The 21,090-nt window shown below is 37.6% G+C and overlaps 1 protein-coding gene across 1 annotated transcript; it reads right to left on the bottom strand.

Annotated features, from left to right (window-relative positions):
• Window positions 1-14,233: 14,233 nt before the first annotated feature.
• Window positions 14,234-20,880, bottom strand: qdprb.1 (quinoid dihydropteridine reductase b, tandem duplicate 1). The gene is made up of 7 exons (XM_056480574.1): window positions 20,745-20,880; window positions 20,435-20,527; window positions 19,261-19,357; window positions 18,892-19,032; window positions 14,814-14,922; window positions 14,644-14,727; window positions 14,234-14,569 (listed from the first exon to the last, which is right to left on the bottom strand). Exons 1-7 carry the CDS (start codon window positions 20,835-20,837, stop codon window positions 14,467-14,469), a joined length of 720 nt encoding a protein of 239 aa, XP_056336549.1. The 5' UTR covers window positions 20,838-20,880; the 3' UTR covers window positions 14,234-14,466.
• Window positions 20,881-21,090: the final 210 nt, after the last annotated feature.

Genomic DNA, 21,090 nt, shown 5'->3' with positions numbered 1-21,090 from the left:
CGCCATAAAATTATTAATTAATAAAAAAAATTTATATATATATATAATTTTTTTAAATTAATTAATTTTTATGTCGGGCCTATATATATATATATATATATATATATATATATATATATATATATATATATATATATATATATATATATATATATATATACAGTTGAAGTCAGAATTTTTAGAAAATTATTAGCCCCTTTAAGCTATTTTTTTTCGATAGTCTTTGGAACAAACCATCATTATATAATAACTTGCCTAATAACCCACTAACTTGCCTAGTTAACCTAATTAAGCCTTTAAATGTCACTTTAAGCTGTATAGAAGTGTCTTGAAAATTATCTAGTCAGATATTATTTACTGTCATCATGGCAAAGATAAAATAAATCAGTTATTAGAAATGAGTTATTAAAACTATTATGTTTAGAAATGTGTTGAAAAAAATCTTTCCATTGGGGAAAACATAAACAGGGGGGCTAATAATTCACTTCAACTATATAACAAATAAACAAAAAATATATATAATGTTTGTAGGTAAGCCGGACATCTGGTGAGATGAAGATCATAACAAATGTCACTGAATCTTGCTTATCGGTTAAAGTAGACATTCTCTCTCTCTCTCTCTCTCTCTCTCTCTCTCTCTCTCTCTCTCTCTCTCTCTCTCTCTCTCTCTCTCTCTCTCTCTCTCTCTCTGTCTGTGTATGTGACTTGCTAAAGTAATTCCACTAAGTAGATTTTGTGGGTGTGTGTGTGTATTTCCTCTGCAATTGCTGCATGTATTCACTCCCAACATACTCTTATGCATCTATACTGTATGTATAATCAAAGAGAAGGAAAAATGGAGATGGAGAGAGAGAGAGAGAGAGAGAGAGGGAGATCCACATGGATTTTATTGTTGAATCCTTTGATTAAATATTAATGCAACTTCAGATTCTCTAAAAATAATCTGCAGACACTACAATATATAGGAGGGAGCACACACACACACACACACGCACGCACGCACGCACGCACGCACGCACACACACGCACACACACACAAACACACACAAATGCAGAGTCTCGTGAAGAAACTCACTCATTTTAGACAGAAAAATAATTAAGTGTGGATTGTCTTGTGTATATCTACAATTATACAAAAAATGCACTAAAAACGCTTTGATTCTTTTACTTCTTCAGTTAGAAAAAATAGGTACATGCACACACAAACCAACCCCTTGCAGAAAATCTGTTTGCATTTTACACTTCCAGATAAGCATCATTTAGCAGGTTTATAATTTTTTTCCTACATGTGGACCAAAGGCCAGTCGCCACATTAAAATTGTAGTGATTTGGCACGTTGCGACAATGTTAGCACAGATATACATACACATACACACGTCACTGAATATTTATTAATACCAGGCTTATATTAATTTATATTATCAATAATAGTTTTCATTATATTTGAAAATAACATTAAATTACACATTTGTTGAAATGTATACATTAGTGAATATTATGAAATGAATTATGAAAAACTGTTGAAATAAAATATTACTATTTAGAAAATCTGTTCAAAAAAGCCCTAATGCAGTATTCATTAACACGTTGATAGGGTTATGCTGTGGTTTAGCATGGCTGTCCATCAATGTCATGTAAAAAATGTATATGTATTAATAAATATATGCATACTGTACATAAATGTATATAAAGGAAAAATTGCAGCACACAATATCCATGTACTCAAGAGTAATACAAACACAACTTCAGTTTTGCTTGCTGGATGCTCCCACTATTCACTATTCTTTAGATGTGACGTTGCCGTAGCAACCTCAACTCAGTGACCTCGTTCTTTCAGCTCTGAAATTATGGGCTGCCCAGCCCGATAACAGGCACAGAGAAAGAGAAAGAGCGAGAGAGAAATATTTTTTTCTGGCTACTAGTTTTTTTTCTTCTGTATTTTCACAGTTGCTGCAATACACTGACATACTTTCACTTCTGAAATGATGAAACACTCTTTTCATTATAAATCAACCACACATTTCATGAATGAATCTCTGATTTGACTTACTGCATTAATTAATTAATGAATACAAGTGCATAAAATGTATTGGAATTCAGCTAAAGTGCTGCGTACAACCTGTACAGCAGAAAATAAATTCTATATCAGTGTATATAATGATTGAGTAAAATGGCCATGGATGGATGGATGGATGGATGGATGGATGGATGGATGGATGGATGGATGGATGGATGGATGGATGGATGGATGGATGGATGGATGGATGGATGGATGGATGGATGGATGGATGGATGGATAGATAGATAGATAGATAGATAGATAGATAGATAGATAGATAGATAGATAGATAGATAGATAGATAGATAGATAGATAGATAGATAGATTTCATACACTTTGTCTGCTGATTGATTGAATTTTATCTTCCAGTATTAGCAGTTAAAGATAACATTTCAGTCATTTTGTCCACCTCAAGTGTTATCTAAACTGATGTTTATCCTTAAACTACAATGGTTTCTACCTGAAGTGGTTAGTTTACCCAAAAATGAAAATTATATTTTAAATTACTCACCCTTATGTCATTCCAAACTGCTGCGGCCTTTGTTTGTATTTTGAACGCAAAATAAATTATTTTAATAGAAATCTGAGAGCTCCCTCGTCCTCCATAGACAACAATAGTCCCGACATTCATTCATTTTTACTTCGGCTTAGTCTTAGTCTCAGCATAATGAACCGCCAAATATATGTTTTACACAGCGGATGCCCTTCTAGCCAAAGCCCAGTACTGGGAAACACCTATACACTCTCATTCCCCCACACAGACACACTCATAGAGTTTATTAAATTCACTTATTGCGCACATCTTTGGGGGAAATGGAGCACCCGGAGGAAACCCACGCAAACTCAAGAAGAACATGCAAACTCCACACATAAATGGCCAACTCTCCAGCTCTTTTTTTTAAAGTCCAGATGAATACTGATAAACACCCTCAAAACAGACCACATACCTTCAGTGATTCGCGCTTCAGACACATTACCTCAAATATGCCTGTGCTTAATTTCTAGCAAAGGGTGCATCTCGATCAGCTCCCCTGTTCAGTAGTCACTGAACTGATCAGGGAGTCAGTAATTTTAAGTGCTTTCTCAATGGCAAAATTCTTCCAATGCACTGAAACAATGCACTATGGAATCAGGGTACGAATTACAGGGGTGTTTGGGGTGGTCAGACCCTCCTAATTAACGCTTGATCCCCCTGAAGGACATCAAAACAAGATGCATGGGGGGTCTGCCCTTTAATAGATAAGAAAAAGTTTGCGCTCATCTGTATCTTAAATATTAATAATAATTATAATAATAGATAACTTAAATATACATTTGACCACCCCTGTAATGGCCCATACCATTGTGAATGCATGTTTGCCCTAAAACATATTAATTCAGCGTTGTGAAACCGGCAAATCTAGAGCACCAACAGACAGAGTAAGTGTTCGCTAACATTTCTTGTAAAATAGGCATTTGTATTGTAGGTGTCTGTAAAACTAGATGCATAGTTTGTATTTTATTATACACTTGCTTGCACATGGAATTTAAACAGTAAAATAAAAAGTATGTGCAGTCTTTAATTGTCATCCATTATTAGGCTTATATAATATCATAAATGTCATTGAGAACGCCTCAATATCCCTCAAAACACTGAAAACATAATAAGTTTGATTAATCAGGGTTTCTGCAGGTTTCACCAAGTTAAATTTAAGACTTTTGAAGACATTTTTAAGACCATTATGAATGAAATTTTAGACTCATACAGGGCTAAACGCTAAGGAGTTCTTCGAATGGCCCAGATAGAAAAGGTTTTTATTTGCTCTATCAAATTTCTTTTTTTTATAATTGAATACATTTAATAGCACGATAATAATTTAATGATAAAAAAATATATATTTTAAATATTTCTTCGCGAAATATTTTAAATTTTGTGTCAAAACAAGCAAGCTCTAGTTATAAAACACACTTTTTCATCAATAAAATAAATGGTCAAATGTTTTAAAAGGTTTAAAATCTATAATAAACTAAATGTATGCACAACAATCTGTCCAGGTAAGTGTCCTCAGCAGTAAATACATGGAAAACTTTTAAACAAATGTTTTTTTAAAGAAAATATGGTAAATTACATTATGGTAAAATATGGTAAAAATTACATTTTTAAATAAAAAGTTAAAAGTTTATTGAGATTAATTGTTGGTGATTATGGGTGTCGGCCAGATTGGGTAGCATGAACAAAAGAATATTAAGACCTGTTTAAAAAAGATTTGAAGAATTACAACACAATATTTCAGTAAATTTAAGACTTTTAAGGCCTAAAATACTGTTTTTGCGATTCAAAATAATTTATGACTTTTTAAGACCCCACAGATACCCTGTTAATAAATTAGATGTAATTGAATTAAATAGATCAATTTAGTTCACTGAGGCTCCCAAACATAATCGAAAAACATGACCCCCTACGATCTTCAATGTATAATTCGCACCCTGGGCGCATCGATGTGCACTATGCGATTTTAATGGATGTTCAAAAGTGAAAAACAGGGAAGGGGGTATACGTCACTGCACAGTGCTCATGAAAGCATGCAATATACTGACACTGAGGAGCAAGGCAAGTTTATTTAGCATATTTCACACACAATGGTCATTCAAAATGCTTTACATAAACAAGAATAAAAGAAACGTAAAATACAAGACAGACATAAAAACAACAAAGAATAAGAAATGATTAAAATCAAATTAAAATAAGTTAAAACATGTTTTAAAGGAATTTAAAAAAAGAAACGAATGACATAATAGTGCAAGAAACTGCTGAATAAAGTTGTTTTGTGTGCAAAAACATTTTGGTCTCATTTAAATATGTTTTTAGTTACTTTTCTGCACTTTTAATGAGTTGAGAACCTTGAGGGACTTCTAAGATTTCACCTAAAATACCTTAATTTGTTTTCCAAAGACAAAAAAGGCCTCAGGGGTTTGGAACAACATAATGCAATGTAATTAATAACATCATTTTCCTATTTGGGTGAACTAATGATTTAACTTTTAGAGTATGGACAAAGTCGACACCAAAACTGTTAAGGAGAAAACAAATATATATTGGTGTAATAGTCAAATCATAAGAGCGGAAACAGACTGATCAATGAACAGAGCTCAAGCTTGGTTTCTTGGAACTCAATCCACCCCTCAATAACAACAAGAGCATTTGAATACTGTTTCTGTTTGTGTACATCCATTTATGGCCAGAATCTGCTTGCTTTCAGATGCAGACTTGCAGCAGATCCAAACGCAAACATCATCTGACATGGTGACATTCACTCCAGTGCACAGCGTCTCCAGATCTTAATCCAGAAAGACTGAATGAGGTGGAATATGGCAGGAATTTTAGAGGCCTACAGAAGGTGCACAAAATCCAGCAACAAACAAAACCTGCGTATGAATGTTTCGAAAGGCTTCAGAAATGTTGCGTCATGTGGAATATCGTTATATTAATAAACCTGGGAAAAAAGCTCAATGGTGCAATCATCTATTTATTTTACAGTGTGTTGTAATGCAACACAGCCTAGCTATGTGTTCTTTTTTTGGGATTGATGATTTACAGGATTGAAAATGAAAACTAACATTTCTTAATTCAATTTATGTTGTACAAGCTGCGCTTTTTATAAAGTGAATGCTCTGTCATGTTTCAGTAACATCAAATAACCTATAAAGCCAGGTTATTTTAGAGTAGATGTCAATTTTCAAATATGATGTGGATGTTGTGTCAGGTTTTCCAAAGATATTTTTTACAATCACAGATATTTTATCAATGCTTCAAACTATTTTCTAAACTGCTCACATATTTGGCAAAATGCTTAAATCAAAGCCACACCGTGTAAACTACACTCCAATAAACACAGTAAAATATTAACACAATACACTATACAGTTCATCCGGAAAGTATGCATAGCGCTTCACTTTTTCCACATTTTTTTATGTTACAGCCTTATTCCAAAATGGATTTAATTAATTTATTTCCTCAAAATTCTACACACAATAGCCCATAATGACAATGTGAAAAAAGATTTTTTGAAATCGTAGCAAATTTATAAAATTAAAAAACTTGCAAAATTCCATGTACATAAGTATTCACAGCCTTTGTCGGGAAGCTCTAAATTAAGCTCAGGTACATTCTGTTTCCACTGATCATTCTTAAGATGTTTCAGCAGCTTAATTGGAGTTCACCTGTGGTAAGTTTAGTTGATTAAACATGAATTGAAAAGGCAAACACCTGTCTATATAAGGTCCCTGGGTTGAGAGTGCATGTCAAAGCACAAACCAAGCATGAAGACAAAGGAATTGTCTGTAGACCTCAGAGACAGGATTGTCTCAAGGCACAAGGCTGAGGAAGGTTAAAAAAAATTCCTGCTGCTCTGAAAGTTCCAATGAGCACAGTGGCCTCCATCATCTGTTAGTGGAAGATGTTTGGAACCACCAGGGGATTCATGTATCAATGCTGCATACGCACAAAAACTGTGTACGCCAGATTGTGCATTTCTTGTGTGTGTTTGTTTTATTTCCATTGGCGACTCCAAGAGGCAATTATGTTAAATTGCACACTACAAAGTGTCTTTGAGCCGTGCAATGGCAGCTGTATGGGACGGGATCATCCCCATCTCTAGCAGGTATATAAGGTTTCCTTACCATGCAGTTGACCAGCAAAATATTTAAGAGGAATTTGCAGAGATCGCCGGTTTTACCAATGTAATCGGAGAGATCGACTGCACGCACATTGCTATAAAGGCGCCATCTAAAGATGAATTTGCATACATGAATCAGAATCATTTACATTCAATAAATGTGCAAATAATATGTGATGCTCAAATGTGCTTAACATAATACACACACTTATTAATGACTCCTACTTGTCTTCCTCGTGATGTAGAGTAGGCAAAATCTGATATGTAGTTGGGGGAAAAAAGGAGTTCATCAGACGCTGGATTCAAACCGGGTTCATGATTGATTGTGTCAAAACATGTTGTCATGTGCTTTACTAGCTACACCACTCACGCTGCTGTTTACCACTGTCGTTAGTTATGTTGTCTTAGTCAATCAAATGGGGATGGGCAGGAAACACTCAACTAGCTCATTCTAAGGAGGTGTGCTATTTGCACTTGGTATTTGCCTAAATAGACACCACAAAATTTTACACCTTTACATCGGACCGTATCTTTTTTAATTCACCCACAGTGCAATGTTCAGACCCCACTGCATTAACCGCGTCAGCTAAACTCTCCCACTCAATTTTTTTTCTTTTGTTATTAATTCCGGAGGACAAACTTGCAAATAACAGTTTTTCTTCGGTCTACCTCCGATAGGAGCACCTCCAATTTACATTCTGTGAAGTTTCTCTTCTTGCTTGCTTGCTTTTGCCATTGCTTTTTCGTTTGGTTTTGCCAAAGTAGAGTCATTAACATATTCATGTGTGGGAAGAGGCAGGGAGGGGTTTTGCACTCGTGCACGTGCGCTCAGTTTCACGTTAATTCAGATGTACAAAGAGAATATGCGAGGGATCCTGCGTACGCAGTGTTTCATACATCAGGATTATTTACAGCTTTGAGCGTACACAATGTTTTGGTATGAATTCAATGCAAGTCTTCGTACATGAGGCCCCAGGACTTTTCCTAGAGCTGGCCGGCCATCTAAGCTGAGTGATCGGGGGATGACGCTCCAGCGTTCTTCTGTGAAGAGAGGAGAACCTTACAGAAGGACAGCCATCAGTGCAGCAATCCACCAATCAGTCCTGTATGGTAGAGTGGCCAGACGGAAGCCACTCCCTGCCTGGAATTTGCCAAAAGACATCTGAAGGTCTCTCAGACCATAAGAAACAAAATTCTCTGGTCTGATGAGACTAAAATTTAACTCTTTGGAGTGAATGTCGGGCATTACGACCAGGCACCGCTCATCACCACGCTAATACCATCCCTACAGTGAAGCATGGTGGTGGCAGCATCATGCTGTGGGGATGTTTTCCAGCAGCAGAAACTGGAAGACTAGTCAGGATAGAGGAAAAGATGAATGCAGCAATGTAGAGACATCCTAAATGAAAACCTGCTTTAGAGTGCTCTTGACCTCAGACTGGGGTGACGGTTCATATTCCAGCAGGACAATGACACACCGAAGCACACCGCCAAAATATCAATGGAGTGGCTTTACAACAATTCTGTGAATGTCCTTGAGTGGCCCAGCCAGAGCCCAGATGTAAATCCTATTGAACATCTCTGGAGAGATCTGAAAATGGCTGTACACCGTCGCTTTCCATCCAACCTGATAGAGCTTGAGAGGTACTGCAAAGAGGAATGGGCAAAAATTCCCAAAGACAGGTGTACCAAGCTTGTGGCATCATATTCAAAAAGACTTATGGCTGTAATTGCTGCCAAAGGTGCATCAACAAAGTATTGAGCAAAGGCTGTGAATACGTATGTACATGTGATTTTTCAGGTGTTTTATTTTTAATAAATTTGCAACAATTTAAAAAAATTATTTCACATTGTTATTATGCGGTATTGTGTGCAGAATTTTGAGGAAATAAATGAGTTTAATCCATTTTGGAATAAGACTGTAACATGAGGAAAAAGTGAAGTGCTATGAATACTTTCCAAATTCTTCAGCCTCTCTGCATTGATTCTGCTGCATAAATTCAATACAATATGTATATATGACCCATCTCAGAGTAGCTCGATTGTATTCCTTATAAAGATAGAACTGCTGCAGCAAAGCTCTAGATGCAACAGGAAATTACTGCAAGATAAAAAGAATATGCAATGTTGATGCCATTTGTGTTTATGTATTACATAAAAATACAAAAGAGAAAGAGAAAAGGCCACAGATGAGTTAAATGAAAAGAAAATCTTCTCATATGCCTGGTCTTCTGCATTTGGTCACATGTTCTCAACCACATGATGTCTGAACATTTTGATAAATCCTATTTACTCTCCCTTGTGAATTCATTGCTTACGTTCGTTGGATTTTCTATTTTGTTCCTTTTCCTCACAAGATCAGCCCAAAATTATCCTCTTTTAAATACAAATAAGTCATGAAGCTACACAACTATTGTGTTTTCTTAATGTTTTTGCAAAAATGGTTCATTTTGTTTCATAAGACCTCAATGTGTCATCAGGAGACATGGCTATTAGTATTATTTTGCATTATGTTTTTTTTTTTTTACTCTCAAATATTGCAAGGTCAATTGTTACTTTGAAAACCACCATTTAATAATGATACAGTTTTTAAATGTTCTTCTGAAAAAAAGGTCCCCTGTACATCTTAGATGGTCTGAGGCTAAAGGCTAGTAAATTAACAGCAAACATTTACTCTTCTTTATATTATACTAAACATCATAGACCTTAGTCAGTAGATGGTACATTGGATTTTAGGTTGAGGCTGTTGTGAAAGACTTTTACATTTTACAATGGTACGTACAACACAAAACAATTTTCAGAACTCACTTGCTGTTTTGGGGAAATTTACTTTTAAAAGTGATATATTACAATCCTGAGTTACTTCAAAATGTTGGTACGTGTTGGTACTTATGTTGGTTCATAATTACTTTTATAGGAAGTAATTTGTTATGTTACCAAGTTACTTGGCTTTACTTGGCATTAAAACGGTGGCACAGTGGCTCAGTGGTTATTGCTGTCATCTCACAGCAAAAAGGTCACTGGTTCAAGTCCCAGCTGAACCGAGAGCTTTCCCGGCACTAAGAGTTCACAAGTAAGTGTACTCTCAATGCTGGAAGGGCATCTGCCGCATAAAACATAAGCCAAAACAGTTGCCGGTACTTTCTGCTATGGCAACCCCAGATAAAGCTAAGAATAAGCAGAGATTGATTATACGGTCATTTGATTTGATGATTTGAGCCACAGTCATATCACAGTCATATTCCCTTGCAGTCCAAGACTGGTAACTTGCTAAAGCTAAGCAGGGCTGTGCCAGGTCAATACCTGGTTGGGAGACCACATGGAAAAATAGGTTACTGTTGGAAGTGGTGTTAGTGAGGTCAGCAGGGGGCGCTCAACCTGCTGCCTGTGTGAGTTCTAATGCCCCAGTAAAGTGAAGGGGACACTATACTGTCAGTGAGCACCATCTTTCGGATGAGACGTTAAAGCGAGGTCCTGACTCTCTGTGGTCATTAAAATCCCATGGCACTTTTCGTAAAGAGTATGGGTGTAATCCTGATGTCCTGACCAAATTCCCTCTATTGGCCCTTACCCATCATGGCCTCCCAATCATCCCCATACAACAAATTGGCTCTATCACTGTCTCTCCACTCCACCAATAGCTGGTGCATGGTGAGCGCACCAGCACCATTGTCCCGAGGCTCCCGTCGCATCATCCAAGTGAATACACTGGTGGTGGTGTGGTCCCCATTTTTATGATAGGGCAGCGGAGAGTGTGTCCCAACTATAAGGAAATCACACTACCAGGAGCCTCCCTGGAAAAATTCTATGCCAGGTTACTGGAGAGGAGAATACGGCCGATGGCTGACACCTATAAATACAGAAATACAGATTTCATTCAGGCCAGGCCAGGTCAACACTGGCTCTATACCCTCTCTAGGGGGCTTGAGGCTTCATTAGAATATGTCCGACAAGTCCACATGTAGTTTGTGGACTTGGATATGGCATTAAACAGTGTACCTGGTGGCATTATGTGGGGTGCTCTGGGAGTATGAGGTCAAAGGTGCTCTGTTAAGGGCTGTCCAGTCTCCAGAGCAGGAGTATGGTTCAGATTGGCAACATGTCAGACTTATTTCCAGCAGGATGAACACCAGCAGGGCTACCCTTTGTCACCAGTTCTGTTCATTATTTGTATGGACAAAATTTCTAGGTGGAGCCTAGTGTCGGATTTCATCTCTGCTATTTGCATCTACTTGGATCTTTAGCGTGCACTGGGACAGTTTGACAGTGTGACAAGTCAGGGATGAAGATGAGCACATCCATATCTACGGCCATTGTCATTGACTGGAAAAACGAGGCCTACCATCTCCAGGTTGGAAGAGTCTTGGAAGAGAGGTTTTGTTCACAAGTGAGGGAAGTTTGGAACATGACAAGCTGACCAGGGCAGCAGCAGCAATGCAGTTAATGTACCGGTCTTTTGTGGTAAAGAAGAATCTGAACCAAAAGGCAAAGCTCTCAGTTTACTGGTCAATCTATGTCCCAACTCTCACCTCATGACCTTTGGGTCATCACCAAAAGAACAAGATCTCAGATACAAGCAGGGAACTATGTTTCCTTTGCAGGATGGCACAGTGCACCCTCAGAGGGTGAGGGGCTCTTTTACGTGAGAGGAACTGGGAGTCGTTGCTCCTCCATGTCGAGAGAAGTCAGTTGAGGTGGCTCAGGCATCCATTTCAGATGCCTTCTGGACACCTACCTGGGGAAATTTTCTGGGTTTGTCCAATGGGATGAGGCCCCAGGAAAGACCCAGGGCACCCTGGAGGGACTCTCACTCTCTCACTCTCTCTCTCTCTCTCTCTCTCTCTCTCTCTCTCTCTCTCTCTCGGTTTGCCCGGAAAGACCTTGGAATCCCCCTGGAGGATCTAGAGGAGGTGTCTAGGGAAAGGGAAGTCTGGGGTTCCCTCTAGACACTGACCCTGAGACTCAGCCCCGGACATACTGTGAAAAATGCTGGGTTACATACAATCTATTTGTGTTGAGACAACAGGAAAGAATTAAAATAACTTTAAAATTTTTATACATTTAAGCTGAATGAACATAAAACAATTAAGTTGTCCCAAAATAACCTCAAGAATTGTTGTTAAAAATAAGTAGTTTAAACAAAAAGCAACCACAATTTTATTTTTGAGTGTAAGCAGCAGACAATGTATGAATGAATGAATAAAATTAATGTTACATTACCCCAACACTAAATGAATGTAATTGAATACGTTAACCAAACACTGCTCACTTTTAATGTTGCCTATTTGTTTTTTAAGATTACTCATTAGTCAAGATTGGACATCATTTGTTTTAGTTTGAGTTATTAGAATAATTATCATTTGAGTTGGAGCAGGGGCAATTTCTTAAACCATACACCATACACTTAAAACATGATGTGCTGTTTGTTCAAACTACTTGTATAAAATGAAATAAAACAATGCAATTCTTGTTTTTGTTTTTTTTTTGCTGACAGCTTAACTGTTTTAAATTCAATCTACCTAAATTTTCATACTTGTGCACGCTGTTTCTGTTGCTCTGCATTAACACTTCCGAAACGCTAGTTAGCAGTGAGGTGCTTATGTTCCTGTGTCGAGGAACTGGTGTTTTGTTTTTTCTGAATGCTTCCTAATGTACAAGTGGTTCAAACTCGGTCATTTTGAGGCAGGAACCGGCTAACGTGCAACAACTTTAACCATAAGCTAAACACAAAACAAAACTTTTCATCTGGAGCTCCTTCTCGGGACTGGACACTTGTAAACAGTCGCTCCAAGGGATTCGCACGGCTCTCAGTCACGCCCACACTCGTCAGCGCTACCAAGCCGACCAATTACAGAGCTTGCGATACGCGTCGTTGCGACGTGTAGTTACATTTTTTGAGAGGTGCGCGTCAGCGACGGCGAGGGCTATAGGCTGATTTATACTTCTGCGTCAAGCGCACCCGTATGCTAAGGCACAGCCTACACGTAGTCTCGTGAAGGAGCTCCGGATGGAGACTGTTGTTTTGTGTTTACTTTATGATTAAAGTTGTTGCATGTCCGCCGATTGCCGCCTCAAAATGAGCGACTTTGAGCCGCTTGTACATTAAGGAAGCGTTCAGAAAAAACAAAACACCAGCGAAGAAACTTGACACAGAGAAACATAAACACCTACTGCCAGCTAGCATTTCGAAAGTGTATTGCAGAGCAACAGAAACAGCGCACAGAAGTATAAAGGCACGGCTACGCGCAAGGCTTGCGCCATGGGTCACGCCGTTCACTTGACGTAGAAGTATAAACCAGGCTTATGCGTCCACGCGTAGACTGTGCCGTAGCATACGCGTGCCCTTGACGCAGAAGAATAAATCAGTCTTTACAATATGCAAGGTAACAGGAAAAAGAATGTACAAAACGTGTGTCATGGTTTTGGCCTGGTGATTTGGCGGGAACATGACAGATTTAGGCCAAATTCCAATTATATTTTTGTACATTAACAGACAAGGGAATTCGAGTGTCATTAAGTGTCAGAATGTTGTGGGACTGCTATATAGGAGTTTTTTAGTGAAATAGGAGCGAAATTTAGCGGTTTTTATTTAAGCTTTTTTTTTTTTTTTTAAAGCATGACGGTAAAACATGAACGCGGTTATGAATATATTAAAACATGTGCTGGTTTGTTGTAAAAATTCGTAATATTGACAAAAAAATACTAATTTGTAATACTAATTTGCTGGTGTATTCTGGGAAATTTTCTTACCCCTTGGTTTCGAGTGTGGTCCTGAAAAATCTTCATTCGAAGGGGTCTCTACCCCTTGCCCTTAGCCTTAAGCCTTCAAGCTAAAGAGAATTGGGACACCCCTACCCCTTGGCAGAAGCACACAAAACTAGGGGTAGGGGGAAGGGGAAGGGATAAGGGGTAGAATTGGGATTGGGCCTTACTCTGTTGTTTTGTCTTCAGTCAGACATAATTATTAGATTACATGAGAGAATGTGTGTTGACGAGTGTTGAATAATATTAAAAAGATAAAAAGACAAAGACCTTACCAGTAAGTATTTATCTATTTTTATAGTGTTGACATTTTAAAATTCTATTCTATTCATTTCTGCAACACGAACTCATTATGAGGCTAATTAAGAAAACCATTTTACTCAGTCTAACAACCAGGAAATAGTTTCAAAATAATTTTTTTACACACCAAGTGCATCTCTTTCCTGGTAGGAACCCATTATCATTTTTGCATTTCTTACAAATTACTGCTGATTAAAGACTCATTTAGGAACCATTTTTTCTTTCATGTACTGTCACAACACATCCATATTTATCACAAGAAAATAAGGCATGTACTTCAGTATATCTTAATACCCGAGTGTAATAAAAAGGGGTTACATTTAAATAAAATAATATTTTTTTTAAAGCTGACTCATATTCCAGTCTAATCAAAATCTTTTTTTAACTGTATGGACCCAAACGAAAACCTGTAATTAAATTAATCATCAGCGCCCCCCTATGGTGAGAAGCAGACTATTACTGTTAAAAGGCAATTTAATTGGGACAGAAAAGATGGTTATTTTTGCCACCACAGTTACGAAGCAACCACTTTTAAGTATGCTATATTTAATATCCAGAATATAACCGTACACCAATGTTTACATGTAAACAAAAAGGCAATGAGATAAAGAAGTATCACCAGTGCTGAGACGGTAGTGAGCGATAGACTTGGTTTGAAGGGCTTTTTTCCATTCGTTATATTATACTGGTCACAGCATTGGTGTAGCTTCTGTTTTTCCATCTGCAGTAACAAGCTGCACAAGAGTACCTGAAGGTGGTCTGTTTTCTCCAGTCGTCCACTTATAGAACAGCCTAGAATGCAGGAAACGCATCATAGCTTTGTCCACGCACACAAACTGCAGATGCTCTCAAATACACATACTTACTCGGTTATGTACTCTAGTGGTGTCCAGGAACTGACATCAGCATCTGGCATGAACTTTCTATTCATGGGTGTATCCAAAGTTACTCTAAAAGCAGTAATTATTAGTCATACTTTAAAACTCAATGATTTGTACGGACATAAATAAGTTAACAGTATAATTGTATTTCTTACGGAAGGATTGCTACAGCAGCAGATCCCATAGGAAGACCACTGTTCGGCGCACTGAGACTCTGACACAGCTGATGTACAGATGCCTTTGCCATTCCATAACCAATGCATCCTACAATAACACATCACAGATCATACATATACAGCATATAATAGGTGAAAATGCTCCACTTCAAATGATAGTTCAGTCATTAGACCTTAACGTATGAAGTTATGGACATCAATTATATCCAATATTATTATTTTAAATCACAAAGGGCCACAGTTTATGCTAAAACTAATCTTTAATGTCATCCTGGAGAATAAAAGTCCTCGACATGTTGGATGGCAACGATTAACAGCAAATTCAACTTGAAAACTAGAAAAAATAAAGTTTGTAGACAAACTTTATGGTGGCTTGAGAGGGATAGTCTGAACTTTGAAGTAGTTTAAATGTAACTGAAGTAGTGTTTACGAAGTTTGAAACAGTTGGCATAGATAAGTACACATATGTTGGCATGTTTCTAGTATGGGTTGGCATGTTTCTTGCTAGTCGGTTAATAGGGGGTTCTGAATGGTTAAGGTGTTGCTAAGCGGTTGCTAAGGTGTTGCTAGGCAGTTGCCAAGGTGTTCTGAGTGGTTGCTAGGTGGTTGCTAGGGTGTTTAGAGTGGCTGCTAGGTGGTGGCTAAGGCGTTGCGAGGTGGTTGCTAAGGCATTAGCTAAGGTGTTCTAGGTCATTGCTTAGGTGTTGTTAGGTGGTTACTAGGGTGTTCTAAGTGGTTGCTAAGGCGTTGCTATGCGGTTGCTAAGGTGTAGCTAGGGTGTTCTGATTTGTTGCTAGGCGGTTGCTAAGGCGTTGCTAGGTGGTTGCTAAGGCATTGTTAGGCGCTTGCTAAGCTGTTGCTAAGGTGTTGCTGGGTGTTCTGAGTGGTTGCTAGGCGGTTGCTCAGGTGTTGCTAGGCGGTTGCTAGGTGGTTACTAAGGTGTTGCTAGGCGGTTGCTAAGGTGTTGCTAGGTGATTGCTAGGGTGTTCTGAGTGGTTGCTAAGGCATCGCTAGGTGGTTGCTAAGGTGTTGCTAGGCAGTTGCTATGGTATTCTAGGTCATTGCTAAGGTGTTGCTAGGTGGTTGCTAACGTGTTGCTAGGGTGTTCTGAGTGGTTGCTAAGGCATTGCCAGGTGGTTGCTAAGGTGTTGCTTGGCACTTGCTATGGTATTCCAGGTCATTGCTATGGTGTTGCTAGGGTGTTGTGAGTGGTTGCTAGGTGGTTGCTAAGGCATTGCTTGGTCATCGCTAAGGTGTTGATAGGCAGTTGCTAAGGTGTAGCTACGGGGTTCCTAAGGTATTCTGAGTGATTGCTAGGCAGTTGCTAACATAAAGTAGCATGTTTCCGAATTAGCATGTTTGTTAGTATGTTTCCAGTATGGATAACAATATTGCTAGAATAAATTCATATGTCTTTAGTACGTCTAATGTAAAGTCAATGGCATTTTTTAAAATGAAAGTCTAAGGGACAGTTGATAGGGTAAGTTTATGTAGTATAACAGTATGATGGCTTTCTTAAGCCACCATAATTAGCAGCACATTCAAAATTTGTGATGAATTCACTCTTACAGTGTAACATCTCTAAATTTTGGTGGGATATACAAGACATTGATTCACAGGCCAGTGTGATATTACATGACATCATTAACAGAGATGTTTGTGATTCCACCTACTGTACCCACCTGGGCTAAACCTGTAGAGAATGACTTATATTTAACTATTATTAATATTTACATATATAGTGTCATTAATGTTTTAATACTAAATCAGCTCTTCCATTTAAGATTTTGACAATTTAATTGAATAATTGATTAACCAATGACAGACAAATCTCTTGCAAATTACAGCACAAGAGATTAATCTCAAAGGTACATTTACTCGATTCTATACAGCCATATGAATAGTTGCATATTTAATTCCATGTATTGTAACTGAAGATATGTCAAATTGAGGCTAATGTAAATGTTTCTATTTAATTAGCCTTTAGGTTTAAATGAAAAGCAATAAGCTAAGAGGTTTCAAATGTACGTCTAACTAATAGAAATACCAAATTTCCAGTAATTATGTTAAGTATCATCGTAGTAAGTAATTAAATAATGATACCATTAGTGGCAGTCTGGCAGATCTGGGGGTTATCTTTAACTTAAAAATAAAACAATACGTTTTACTTCACAAATCTAAAAGCATTAATGTGTCCGCAAATCTCTGAATTACAAACTGAGTTACCAAATGAGATCCATTCATCTCTATATAGTCTTTTTACAGTGACATGGTGGCTCAGTGGTTAGCACTGTCAACTCACAGCAAGAAGGTTGCTGGTTCGAGTCCCGGCTGGGTCAGTTGGCATTTCTATGTGGAGTTTGCATGTTCTCCCTTTGTTTGTGTGGGTTTCCCCCGGGTGCTCCAGTTTCCCCCAAGGACATGCGGTACAGGTGAATAGAATAAACTAAATTGGCCATAGTGTATGAGTGTGCATGGGTGTTTCCCAATACTAGGTTGCAGCTGGAAAGGCATGCGCTGTGTAAAACATATGCTGGATAAGTTGGTGGTTCATTCCATTGTGGCGACCCCTGATGAATACAGGGACTAAGCCAAAGGAAAATGAATGAATAGTATTTTTACTTTTATATGGGTTATTCTAGAATTGCGGGTACCTTTTTGCATCCTCTGATCTATAATATTGAACATTATATATAGATCCGTGTTTTTATCTCCAAGATAAACCTTCTATTGTTTCTTAATAACAAAAACTCTCATGAAACAGTTTGGAATAATAACACAGATGATATCGGATGACTTCTAAAAATAATGTTTGTATGAGTATTTAGTTACATTTAGTCATCAAAACGTTAAGTTGTACCAATTTTTGACTGTCTCTGCCATCTGAGTCATGCATTAAGCTTCATTCGTTTTCTTTTTCTTTCGCCACAGCAGAATGAACCACCAACTTATCCAGCATATGTTTTACACAGCAGGTGCCCTTCCAGCTGCAACCCATCACTGGGAAACACCCATCACTCTCATTCACACACATACACTACAGCCAATTTAGCTTTCCCCAATTCACCTATAGCGCATGTCTTTAGACTTGTGGGGGAAACCGGAGCACCCGGAGGAAACCCACGTGAACACTTGGAGAACATGCAAACTCCACACAGGAATGCCAACTGACCCAGCTGAGGTTTGAACCAGTGACCATCTTGCTGTGAGGCGATCGTGCTACCCACTGTGCCATGGTGACGCCACATTTAGCTTCAGTTATCATGAAATAATTGAAGGTGCCATATAATCTACATACATAGGCATAACTGAATAGGACTTCAGTACATGAAAATAGCATAATCGCGAGCCTCAAACACAATTGTTTCCTTACTCTCACGTAAATCCCGCTGAAAATCTTTTGCCCGCTGATTTTTACATAACACATGCAGATCATTTATAATTGATCATACAAATTAATTTTCTTGAGATTATTTGAACTTATCTAAGCCACATATCTACTATGCAGATATCAGAAAACAATTTACTTGAGTCAATGCACTATAATGGCATTTTTAGGTCTAGTTGCCATCTACTTTGTGTGTTTACTCTACTGAGTTAGGTAAACATTTGAATTACAACAACATTTTGCAGTCAAGCAGTTTAATACAGAGAGAGGACCAAAGTGTATCAAACGATCTGTAATTAAAAGGGAAAAATAGAACAATAGAACTAATTTATATTTTGATTTTAGACACACATCAGATGCTTGTATTTGCACCAGCTCCACGTCCACAACTTAATTGGGTTAAATTAGGCTGTTCAGTCTCCGTGTTCAGCCCATTACTTCCACTGTATCTGTTCAGCTGAGGAAACGGAACCAACCCTGTGATGTGACACAGCGATATTCCAAGATAGCGGCACCCTAGGTCTAAAATCTATAGTAAAACATGCTGATTTCTGCTAAATGGTTACATTAATCGAGTTTGTTTAATATATTTTAATTAAAATAAGAAAAATGAATGGAAAATGCTTAAAATGTACTTTCAATTGTACCTAGCAATTAACACATACACACCTGCTGTTGGCCCCAATGCAGCTTTGGCCCCTGCCAATGTGAGCAGCCCCCCTTCTCTCAGGTGTTTGGTTGCTAGGTGACTACAAATAGTGGAGGTCCACACACTCTGCTTCCACATCAGATCAGCATTCTTAAACAGAGCTGAGGCACAAAGAACACATTCATATGAAGTCAAAAACTAATATGATCATGTAACTAAAAATCTTTGGTATGAGAAAAGAATAAGATACTAGCGCCCCCTTGTGACAATGCAGAGAACCCAAAATATTTCAGTAAGCATCAAATTAAAGTTGAAAGTGTTGTCTTTGACAACATCACTGCCATAAATTGTGTGGCCTATGTGTGTGAATCTGTTAGGAGAGTACCAACTTTTGGCCTTAGCGCTGCCCCCTGCCCAACCTCCAGCCACACAGAAGATGGCGTCAACCTTCTCTTCACCCAACAGCTCACCAACATCTGCTGTTACCTGAGGGAAAAAACTAAACAGATTTAAGATAAATAAAAAAAAAACACATTAAATAAAAAAGCTTTAAAGATAGTGCTTTTGCAAGTTGAAGTAACTCTTCGTTTTTTAATACTTTAAACATGTTTTATTGTCATGACAGTAAAAATCAAGTCCTTGCTTAGAACCTTTTTTCTGACACTTTCAAGATTAGCTTTTGCTGCTGACTCATAAAGTCGGTCTCCTGATGCCATCTAATAGTGTTGCAAGTAACCTGCACTGAAATTACCATCACTAAAACACAGACCACCTCTCAATACTCTTTCCTGTTAATGAATACAAATCGTATTAAATAATTTTAAGGATACAACAATAGTATTCAATACACAGCAATAGCAATTTCAAAAGTTTACCAATTCAGTCATAATCAGAAAAATAATGCACAACATAACATTTATTTTAAAATATGATATATTATATATATATATATATATATATATATATATATATATATATATATATATATATATATATATATATATATACACACACATGCATGCTTTTATGCTAAACAACCAAAATTTATTCAATCAATAAACTTTTTATGTCATTTAAATTACCTTGGAATTGAACCCATGACACTGAAACTGCTTAAAATAAGCTTGTTAGATAAATTAATTTTATTCATTTTCATATATTTTATGTATACATGTAATCCCAAAGTTAATGTTATACATTTTTGTGCTTCTTGATATAATCCCATGCTCAACTGCAGTTTTCAATCAGTTAAATGGTTGGAATGTGCTAGTTGCAGGAATATTGTGCTGACAAAGAGTTGAGTATATGATCAATGAGATTCTACCAAACAAACTGTGTAGACCAAGAATTAAAGACAATGATTCATTATCTGTTTGTATGCCTGTATAAAAACTGGCCCCGAAAGACTGCCCTTTGCAATCAGAATAAAACCTACTGTTTTTCTTTTGTATTATTACCTTGCTGCAAGAACATTACATGTATGAAAACAAATTTTCCTGAGTCTTGGATTAATTTTTGACCCTGACAAAGCTTGACTGTCATCCTAATTAATTTTCTTCTTACCTGGTTGGCTTGCTCAGTGAAGGACTCAGTCATTTTAACTGTAATATTTGCATTGGCTTCTTCATTGGCACTGAGATCAATAGAGGCAACCCACTAAAAACCACAAACACAAACATTATGCTCCTTATTGACATGTAACCAGAAGAAATGAATGAATCGATATATTTAATAAGAAACGCATAACACTTTTTCAGTGAATTCAAAACTAACAACAGTAATACTAAAATATGTGAAGCGTGTCTGATGACACACTGAGGGGAACGAGTTCTTTTCAATAATTCGGCCTGTCTTCTGGGTTGATGCAACTTACCCAGTTTTTAGCTTTGAAATACTGCACACATGCCGAGCCCAGAGCTCCTTTCCCCCCGTAAACAATCACTTTCTGTGCTTCTGTAGCTGCCATTCTGTCTTCAAGAGCACGAGACCGTGTTATGCAAAGAAATCACAACATGCGCCTCCTACTGGAAAAGACGAGAAGAGCAAGCTGAATTTAATTAGGCTTTGTTGCGTAGGGGGAAAAGGGTTTCAAATAGACTTACCTTTTATAAAAAATTATGTTTTTCGAGATGAATGTTTGAAAATAACACTAATGCTAATAAATATAAACGGGAGCATCGCAACACATGTAAAACGATGTCAGACCAGCAGGTGGCAGA

The sequence above is a fragment of the Danio aesculapii genome, chromosome 1 (assembly GCF_903798145.1).
Source record: "Danio aesculapii chromosome 1, fDanAes4.1, whole genome shotgun sequence".
Lineage (NCBI taxonomy): Eukaryota > Metazoa > Chordata > Actinopteri > Cypriniformes > Danionidae > Danio > Danio aesculapii.
This window is presented reverse-complemented; position numbering and strand designations above follow the sequence as displayed.